Source organism: Myotis brandtii, unplaced genomic scaffold (assembly GCF_000412655.1).
Source record: "Myotis brandtii unplaced genomic scaffold, ASM41265v1 scaffold3720, whole genome shotgun sequence".
Taxonomy (NCBI): Eukaryota; Metazoa; Chordata; class Mammalia; order Chiroptera; family Vespertilionidae; genus Myotis; species Myotis brandtii.
The window spans coordinates 27,236-38,403 of record NW_005364301.1 but is presented as its reverse complement, the minus strand read 5'-3'; the positions used below and the strand labels follow the sequence as shown (position 1 = coordinate 38,403).

At 40.8% G+C, this 11,168-nt stretch overlaps 1 protein-coding gene across 1 annotated transcript; it reads right to left on the bottom strand.

The window, feature by feature from the left end:
* Positions 1–5,798: 5,798 nt before the first annotated feature.
* LOC102253705 (olfactory receptor 1J4-like) lies at positions 5,799–6,785 on the bottom strand. The gene has a single exon (XM_005872244.1). It carries the CDS (start codon positions 6,783–6,785, stop codon positions 5,799–5,801), a length of 987 nt encoding a protein of 328 aa, XP_005872306.1.
* Positions 6,786–11,168: the final 4,383 nt, after the last annotated feature.

The following is an 11,168-nucleotide window of genomic DNA, read 5'->3' as shown; positions in this document are numbered from 1 at the left end:
ACTATAGGTATTTCCATATTCTGTAGGTGAAAAGTATCAAATACTCTTTAATAGAGTCAATAGTATTGTAATAACTTTGTATGTGACTGACTGTTATTAGACTTATTGTGGTGATAGGTATATAAATGTTTAATCACCACGTTGTACACACAAGAATCTAATATAATATTGTATGTCTACTTTAATTAACGATAAATGTAAAGGAGAAAAATGAACAAATATTGACTATATCATGCAGTTCAGTCTAATATGTCTGCATGATCAAAGCCCGTGCTCTTGCCCACTCCCCACGGAAATTTCCCCCTTCCTTGGGAACACCCTTTGCCAGTACTTCAAAATTTTCTTAGATCCCTACCTAGAGAATTCTCATCAATTATATGATGTTTCTCAATTGACAAATGACTCTTACATTCATTATCATTTGCTTACAAATACATGTTAGTTGAGGGCCTGTGTTTTGAGGCAAGTGTCATTCCTTCCACTTAATAGATTGAAAACAGAGACCACCAAGTTAAGTGACTGTCTCAAGGTCACCACCATTTGGTAGCATTCCTGCACTCTGACTTCATGCACCATGACACCTAATGTTTCTTTGCCTGAAAGTGTTAAAATCTCTGAGTGATGCAGTCACACTTAGGTATGTGAGAAGTTCAGCAGATCTGTGTCAGAAACAGGGGTTCTTTGGATTTTATCTCAGCCAATGGTGCCCCAGGAGAAGGGCTTTGAAAGAAATATTTGAGGTCATGCAGGCAAGTTGGAAGCCCCAGACACACATACAAGTCACACACACACACACACACACACACACACACACACACACACACACACACACACACAGCTGATTTGAGGATTCCAGTCACCTGTGACCACTTTCCCATCCTAATGGAAGGATGGTCAGTGTGGGTTCAGCTAATAAATACTCATATACATACACACAAGTCACAAGTAAAACACAAAGTGAGACATACACAACACACAATGATGCACCACTCACCCACAAACACACTCTCAAGGCACATCAACACAGGTGACTCATGACACACCTGGAAAACACTCAACTCACCACATATACATAACTCTGCACTATACACCTACCTCACCAAAACTCACAAGGCCACAAACAATTCAAATTTCTCACAAGAAACACACACCAACAACACACATGCAAACCCAGCCACACTCAGTACAACAAGCAGCACACACCCTCCTTACCATCTCCTTCCTGGGGAAGAGGTCAGCATGGGGCAGTTAAGCCTATTCAGTCATAGGCACATCATTAATCCAGCAACAACACCCCATGCACGTGGTCACACACATGATAACAGACAGAGAAAACCCAACAACACACCTTCCTGTTCTCACACAGGAGTGTGTCCCCCACAAACAGAGCTCGCACATGTACCAGCACATGCAGCTGAGCAGAGGTGTGAGCCCTCTCTGACCTGACCTTGGTTCCTTGTGAGGTCGGCATCTTCCTGTCCAGCAGCAGAGGCAACAGTCTCACTCCCGATGCTCAGCTATGATGACAGTGGTTACTATCACAGACATGAATTAGGAGTCCCCAACCACACGCCAGGAGGTGACTTGTCTGCTTGTCTGCACACCCAAGACTGTGGATCAGATACCTAGCAAACACACACACACACACACACACACACACACACACACACACCTATAAAACAACATGTACCCAAGCATACACAATCCATGCACACACAAATTCATGGACACCAAGTCTCACACATGAACCCACTAGCACACAGGCAGATCCATCACCAAGTGCAGATTTCCAGCTCCTCTCACCTGGGCTCATCATTGGTGAGTTCAGCCTTCTGCTGCTCCAGACTGTCGCCCATCTCAGCTTTTCTTCAGGAGACCTAATGTCCAGACACACAGAAGCAATAGCTGTGGCCTTGGCACTTCTACAGACTTTCCTTTTCCTTAACCAGCTCCAGATAAATGAGTCCACTTAACTACTAATGAGAAACTGCAGCCAAGTCCCCAAGCTTGTGGCTAATTTCTGACTGCCTTTTGGGAGCTGTGTGTCCAAGAGCCAGAGACTGGAGTCCTAGGGGATTCCAGTCATGCCCTGGACTACTTTGTTCTTGGGTATTGCTCCAGCTGGGACAAAGTTTTTGCAACTTTTTATTTTGAAATGGTTTCAAAGATACAGAAAAATTGTGAAAATGGTATGAAGAAAACCTGGACAGGCTTCAGGCAGATTCCCTAATGGTTAACATTTTATGATGTTTACCTTCTATGTGTGTATGCATATACACATATATGTTTCAGGCTTTGTTTTCAGCGTATACCACAGTGCATATAATTAGGTTTGTGATGTTAATTTTTCCAATTACTAGAGTTTTTATCCTTGATCATTTGGTTAAGGTGGTGTCTGTACTATAATGTTACCATTTTTTAAAAAGTTACTCTTTTAAATTTGTAATTAATAGGTATCATTTGGGTAGTTATTGTGATACTATAACGTTAACATTTTTCTTATTAAAATCTCACCCACTATGTTTCACATCCATTGCTGATGCCTGTGTGCTAGTGGGTTCATGTGTAAGACTCTGTGTCCATGACTGTGTGTGTGTGTGCATGGATTGTGTCTGCTTGGGTACATGTTGTTTTAAAGGTGTGTGTGTGTGTGTATGTGTGTGTGTGTGTGTGTGTGTGTGTGTTTGCTAGGTAACTGATCTACAGTCTTGTTTTAGGTTGTGCAGACAAGTAGACAAGTTACCTTCTGGCTTGTGTTGAGGGACTACTGATTCATGTCTGTGATCATATGGCAAATATGGAGGTTTAATGGTGAGTTTTCTAATTCTATCACTTCTTCTTCCTTTTTAGTTGTATTCTTTTTATGAAAAAAATTTTAATGTTGATATTATTGCAGACTAGTCCCTTGCCACCTCTCCTCCCCCTTTTTTGGCCTTCATTATACTATTGTTTGTGTCCATGAGGTATCCAAATATGTTCTTTAGCTAATACTTTCAGCTTCTTTATCTAATCGCCGCAAGCCTTCTCACCTCTGGATTCTGCATTTCTGTTCTATATATTCATGCTTCTGATTCCATCTTGTTCATCACTTTATTTGTTCATTAGACTCCACATATTAGTGAGATCATAAGGTATGTGTCTTTCTCTGACTTCCTTATTTTGTTAGCATAATACTCTCCAGGTCCATCTATGTTGTTGCAAAGGGTAAGAGTTCCTTCTTTTATACAGCCGTGTAGTATTCCATTGTGTAAATGCACCACAGCTTTTTTATCCACTCATCTGCTGATGGGCACGTGGGCTGTTTTAAGATCTTAACAAATGTGAATAGTGTTGCTATGAACATAGGGGTGAATATATTCTTTCTGATTGGTGTTTTGGGATTCTTAGGATATATTGCCAGAAGAGGGATCACTGGGTCGAAAGGCAATTCCATTTTTAATTGTTTTGAGGAAACTCCATGCTGTTGTCCACAGTGGCTGCACCAGTTTGCATTCCCAGCAACAGTGCCCTAGGTTTTTCTTGTCTCCACAACCTTGCTAGCAGTTGTTGTTAGTTGATTTATTGATAGGAACCATTCTGGCAGGTGTAAGTTGATATTCCTTTATAAGAAGGAACTTACCCGTATTCTGCAGTCATTTCTTTATTTATTCATTTATATCATTATGGATACATGGATTATTATTCTCTGAGTTATAATACATTGCCAGTGTTATTTATTTTGAAACTTTTGGGGTCTTCATTACTTACAAAGATTCTAAATGATCACAGAGAAGCCAACTAGAAAATATGTATAAAAGAGACACCAGAAGGAAAAATCAGAAGTTAAAAAACGAAAGGAAGTTTTTACCACGAGAGATGAGTCAGGAGTGGTACAGAAAGAATGGGGAAAGGGAACAGTATAGATGTTCATATAAACCTATAAATTGCAACCTATTTATACATTTTAAAACCCATGATTTCTGATTGATATCTCCAATTCTGGTTTGACAGCATGGAGTTCTTCCCAGCCTCTACTTTTCATGTACAGAGCTCCTTTTCCCAAGAGTGAGAGTGAAACCCTTTTCCTCCGTGTTTATTTAGTTGCTGAGTCTTTGGATATATGGTGACTTGTTTCAGAATCTTGAACTCACACCACTGTTAATGATACTCAACAGCTTATAACATTGTTTAGACTATTTTTAATTGTGGGAATATATAGACAAAATTTTGGGTTCAAGAATTGCTTAGGTTATTTATTTTATTTTCCCCTCTAATCTAATTTTGGAGTTAATTTGAAATATAATTTCAGTTCATTTGTATTGTTTTAATCTGTTTTGCTTTATTCTCCACCTCTCCTATTTATTTTTTGTGGCAAAATACAGCATAGTCAAAACTACATAAAAAAAATCCAACTCATCTCGCCATCCCTTCAGGCCACCTCCTGTGGATAAACAATCTCAGTTTCTGATTTATTCTTCCTGTGCTTCTTTCTGCTCAAATGGGCACACACATGTGTTTTTATTCCCCTTCATTGTTACATAAAGAGGAACATGCTATGGTGCTCTTTTACACATGGCTGTTTTTCATTTAGCAATATTGCATATTTCTTCTCCACATTGCTTCATAGATACCTTTGCTTTTATTTGATTCACAGTTGCAAAATACTCAATTGATGTTCTCTAGAGTGTCCTTTAGTGGTCATAAAATGAGATATTGGTGATGAGTGCCCTAAACGCCACTGAATTGTATACCTCAGATGGCAAAAAGAAAGTAAGAAGTGATATCTGCATACAGCACAGAAAATAATTATAAAACAATAAAAATAATGTGTAATTAATAAGTTAATTGAGGGAAAATTGAATTTTAAAGTATTTAATTAAAATGGAGGAATATGAGAGAGGATATCTGTGAAACAGATATATCAAATAAAAAACAGAGTAGTATAGAAAATATAAATTCAAATATGATTAGATGTTTATAGACAATATTCTCCAAAAATATAATAATTGTTGCCTTACATAAAATGAGTAAAAACCAGCATTACATTTTTAACCATGCAAACCTGAGAGACATAATGACAAAGAAAAGTTTAAAGTGATGAAAAAGAAATACCATTTAAACACTAACCATGAGAAAGTTGAATCTTGACCAGCTATACTATACTGGTATCTATATCTTGATCTGTATCTATATATCTATAACTATATTGATGGATATAAATATCTATACAGTTATCAGAAGTAGATGAGGTGTTAAGGTAGGACCCACTACTAGAAACTTTTCATAATAATAAACAAAGTGGTTTGATCTTCAATACATTTTTAAAAGTCTATTCCTCTCTTTTTCTAACAACTAGGCTTTGTAGCACATAATTTTCATAGTGAAATTATTCTTACCATGGCTGATTGCAGTCAGACAACATGATGTCATTGATTGTGAATTAGGAAGAGATGTGCACAATCAGCTTTAAACCAGCATAAAAAAAAAACCAGTTCAAAAAAAAGAAAGATCACCAGGAGCAGATCATGATGCTAAATAAGTGAGTCTCCTATAGCATAAAATTTTTAATACTGCATAAACAAAAAATCAGATATCTCAAAACAGAATGAGAAAAACCACAATTATGATTGTGTAATGGGTTTGCATGAGATTTTTCATATATATTATAAGAGATGATGGACAAGCAAAAACTATCAATTATGAATAAAAAATTATTAACAATCCTAGAAGCAAATGTGACCATATAAACAACACTTATACATGACAAGATTATGTATATACTATGAAAGAAATATAAAGGTGTAAACCATACAATAATTTTAGGAGATATATCTCACTGTGCTCCTCACTGCAACAAGAGGATTTAGTGATTGCATCTTAAAGAACTTAACCCTATTGGCACACATCTCTAAGGCCTGTTTGATATCTCTGTTCCTCAGGCTGTAGATGAAGGGGTTCAGCATGGGGGTAACTACTGTATACATGACCGAAGCAATTATGTCTTTGGAACCCCATGATGAGGAGAAAAAGTAAACACCTGTAGCTGTTCCATAGTATAAAAACACCACAGAGAGATGGGAGCCACAGGAAGAAAAGGCTTTAAGGATTCTCTTAGTAGAGGGCACCCTCAGGATGATGGCCCCTATAAGGATATAGGAGCCCAAAATAACACCAAAACATGAAAATAAAATCATTCCTCCCTCGGTGAATATGACAAGCTCATTGAGGAAGGTGTCTGAGCAGCTCAGCTTCAGGAGTGCAGCGAGGTCACAGAAGAAGTGGATGATGGCATTGTCACCACAGAAAGACAGTCGGACCAAGAGGAGGGTGTGCAAAAGGGCAATGACACACGAGAGAATCCAGGAGCCAGCCACCAGCAGCACACACAGCCCTTCCTTCATGACGGCGGTGTAGTGCAGAGGGTGACAGATGGCTACATACCTGTCATATGCCATCACAGCCAGAAGAAAATTGTCAAGAGTACCAAAAAGCATGAAGAAATACAACTGAGTAATGCATCCCACACGGGGGATGGATTGTTGCCGAGTCTGCATGTTCATGAGCATCTTTGGGACAATAACAGAAGAAAGTGAAATGTCAGAGAAGGCCAAGAAGCTAAGGAAGAAGTACATGGGCATGTGCAGGCGAGAGTCCAGCCTGATGAGCAGGATGATGAGCAGGTTGCCCAGCACCGTGGTCAGGTACATGTCCAGGAACAGAGTGAAGAACACACCCTGCTGCCCTGGCGGGATGGGGAGCCCCAGGAGGAGGAACTGGGACAGGCTGCTCTGGTTCTCAGGCCTCATGCTGCTCTTCTGTCTGCTGGGGATGAAGAAGGGTTGGGAGTCTCAAGAACCTAGAAAGGATGAACAGGACATCTCATCTCATACTGTCATTATTGGGAAAACCATTCATTTTTAAATACTTTCATATTAATTTCTCACATCTGTGGATCTATGCCTTTTCCCTCTCTCCCAGTCTGGCTCCAGGAAAACATTGAACTCAAAGTAGTCACAAGACCTCATCACATAGAAGTAAACTTCTATGAGTTTACATCTTGATGAGCATGGAGGGATCATTTCTACACCAGGCCAGAGCCAAACCATAATAATTCACTGTGGCAGGAATAGAAGGTGAGCCCCTGAAAAGTGGTGTCGGTTTTTTCTGCCTAAAAGTCACGTGAGACTCCAGTGCTGAGCGGGCGTTGTTGGAGCATTGTCAGACCTCCTGTGAGCCTGCCGGCTCCCATTGACCCTCAGCTGTAAACTGAGGGACACTCTGGAAATGGGGTGGGGGCATTGAAACCCACTTGAGGCCAGAATATCTTCAAAACCAGAATAGTCCACAAAGTATCTTTCATAATAATGCTGAACATTTAGATGAACATTTGGGTACCAGACTAAGGACTTTACCTACATTTCCTAATTAAATCCACACATCAGCCTTACATTCCCAGATTTTAAAAACTCTTCACAGCTGCTATAAGAATTTGTATTCTTTGACCAATTTTAGTTTTTAAGAAATAGAAACATAAATGACACAAATTCTGTAGGCACAGAGCAGTACAGCAGGGACAGAATGGTGCACAAATACACATGTTTATATTAGTATCTATTACATATATGATATGTACTGTTTATAACTTGATATATATGTATTACCATTTTCTATGAATTAAAAATCTCCAAGTATTAGCTACTTTATGGGGTTCAGTCTAATATGTCTGTGTGTTCAGAACCCATGCTCTTAACTGTTACACAGGGAAATTTCTCTTGTTTTGCTTAGGAGCCAAGCACAATATATTATTTTAGAGCTGTGAGGATCCAGAGTTGTCCAAAAATTTTTTATTCCCTTTACTAGATAATTATAGTCCTTCATATTTATTTACTCTCCAACTAACAAAAATGCTCAAATATATTAGGTCTATTTATGCAATAACTAGTTACTGAGGGCCTCTGAGATTCACAGAACTTGTGTCATTCTTTCCATTGTATAGACGTGAAAGTGAGACCAATGTTTTAGATACCTTCCCCAGGTCTCATCACTATTTAATGCTAATTCTTCCCAACACCTTCCACACATCATGATGCCTGAATATATGGTTAGTTAGTTAGTTTGTTTGTTTCCCTGGGATGTTTAGTAAAAATAAAGAAAATATTGGAAAATTTTGAGCAACTCAGTCACACTCAGGTACATAAAAATGATAGCAGATCCATTTCAAGAAACAGGGTGTTACTTAGAATTTGAGTATCTTAGGTAATGGTGCCCCAGAAGGAGGACACTTTAGAAAATACTTGAGTCAAGGATGCAGATCACACACACACACACACACACACACACACACACACACACACACACAGAGAGACAGACACACAGACACACACAGAGAGCTGATTTGAGAATGTAAGTCACACCTGATCAAATTTCCATCCTAAAGGAAGAATAGCCAATATGTGGTTCATCTCATAAATAGTCATATGCATACATACAAGTCAGAATTAACACAAAGTTGAACCTACATAACATCTTTAATAATAGAAGGGTAATATGCTAATTAGACTGGATAGACCAGAAGTCTTCCGGATGTCATTCTGGACATCCTTCCTGGCAAAGCTGGGCCCGGGCAAAACCGCCTGAGGTCCTGGGTGCCTGTGGCTGGCCTGGGGGGAAGCCGCCTAGCGTCCTGGGTTCCAACAGCCAGCCCGGGTGAAGCTGTCTTGGGCCCCAGGTGCCTGCGGCCGGCCAGAGGTAGGGAAGACAGGGTCCGGTTGCCTGCAGCCGGAAGGAGGGAAGCCTGGGTCCCAAGTGCAGGGACTGAGTCAGAGGCAGTTAGGGGTGATCAGGCAGGCATGTAAACAGTAAGGATGCAAGCAGTTAGGGACGATCAGGCAGGTAGGCAGAGGCAGGCAGAGTGGTTGGGGCGATCAGGCAGGCAAGTGGTTAGGAGCCTGCAGTCCTGGATTACAAGAGGGTGCAGGTTGGGCTGAGAAACCCCCCACACCCCCGTGCATGAATTTCATGCTCCAGGACTCTAGTCTATAATAATAGAAGGGTAATATGCTAATTAGAACAGATGCCCTTCTGGGCATCATTCTGGAAGAAGCTGGAGGGAAGTCCTGGGTGCCAGAGGAAATCCAGTGCCAGCAGCCGGGGGAAGGGAGGCCTACTCTGGCATGAATTTTCATGCATCGGGCCTCTAGTACAATGATATACCTCTCATCCCAAAACATACTCACAATGCACATCAACACACCTGCTTCATGATGCACCTGGTGAACACTCAACTCACCACATATACATAACTCAAACACTACACACACTTCACCAAAATCACACAAGACCACAAACAATTCAAAAATCTTACAAGACATACCCAACACATATGCACAGCTGGCCACACTCGCTACAACAAACAGTATACACTCTCCTATTAATGCGAGTGTATTAACAAGCTTCCCTCCTTCTGACCTTCCCCTTGCTGGGGGAGGGCAGTTAGCATGGGGCAGTTAGGTCTATTCAGTCACAGGCACAGTCATTAAACCGCCACCAACACCCATGCATATGGTCACCCACACATGGTCACATACACACAGAGAAAATCCAATAACATAACTTCCAGCTCTCATACACGAGAGCATCATCCACAGGCACAGCTCACATGTGCACAACACACTGCTGAGCAGAGGTCTGAGCTCCCTCTGAGCTGACCTTGGTTCCTTATGAGGTCGGCATATTCTTGTCCAGAAGCAGAGACAAGTCTCACTCCCGGTGCTCAGCTGTGATGCCAGTGTTTACAGTCACAGACATGAATCAGGAGTTTCTCACCACACACCAGGAGGCTGATAACTTGGTCTACATACACTAAAACGAGACTGTGAGTCAGATCCATAGCAAAAACACACACAATTATCAAACAGCACATATACAAGCATATACAATATGTGCACACACACAGTCTCACACATGGAGGTCCGCTAGTACACAGGCAGGTCCATTGGCAAAGGCAGATTTCCAGCTCCTCTCACCTGGGCTCATTGGTGAGTTCAGACACCTTCTGCTCCAAATTATTTCCCATCTCCTCAGTTTTCTTCAGGAGACCTAACATCCAGAAACACAGAAGAAATATCTGGGGCCTTGGCAATTCTACGGACTTTCCTTTTCCTTAACCAGCTCCAGAGAAATGAGTCCACAAATGACACTTAACTACTAATGAGAGACTGCAACCAAGTCCCCAAGCTTGTGGCTAATTTCTGACTGCCCTTTGGGAGCTGTGTGTCCAAGAGCCAGAGGGACTGGAGTCCTAGGGGACAGTGTCCCTGACTCCAGTCATGCCCTGGACTGCTTTGCTGTAATAATGATATTAAGAATTCCTGGTCAATCTTTAGCCAATTCCCCAAAGGTTAACATTCTACTATGTTTACCTTCTGTGTGTCTATATGTATATATGTATGTATGTTTATATGTCTATTTCAGGCTTAGATTTCTAGGTGATATACCACAGTGCATATTATCAGAAGGCATATGATAATGTTTCCAATAGCTAGTGTTCTTTCTTTTATATTTTTTATTTTGCATGTATCTATGCAATTTTCCCAGCACCATTTATGGAAAAGACTGTCTTTATTCCATTTATTAGACTGTCTTGCTTTCTTTTATTACTTCCTCCTTTCCAATTTGGATGACTTTTATTTTTTCTTCTTGTCTGATTGCTGTGGCTATTAAAACTCCAGTACTATGTTGAATAAGAGTGGTGAAAGCGGACATCCCTGTCTTGTTCCTGTCCTTAGGGGAAATGGTTTTAGTTTTTGCCCATGGAGTATAATTTTGGCTATAAGTTGGTCATATGTGGACTTTGTTATGTTGAGGTATGATCCCTCTATTCCCACTTAGCTGAGTTTTTTATTTTAATCTTTATAGTAACATTGTTGAAAATGTTACATATATTCCCATTTTCCCCCAAGGACCCCTTCTCGCCTGCTCCCACCCCCGCCCCCCGCCTCGACCCAGGCCTTCACCATGTGGAGTTTTTATTAAAAAACTAGAGGCCCGGTGCAGAAAAATTTGTGCACTCGGCGGGTGGAGGGGGTCCCTCAGCCCGGCCTGTGCCCTCTCACAGTCTGGGACCCCTCAGGGGATGTCCACCTGCTGGCTTAGGCCTGCTCCCCAGGGGATCAGGCCTAAGCTGGCAG

What these genes read in the sequence shown, in the direction of transcription:
- LOC102253705 (XM_005872244.1), bottom strand. Translation starts at nt 6,785, where the DNA reads ATGAGGCCTGAGAACCAGAGCAGCCTGTCCCAGTTCCTCCTCCTGGGG.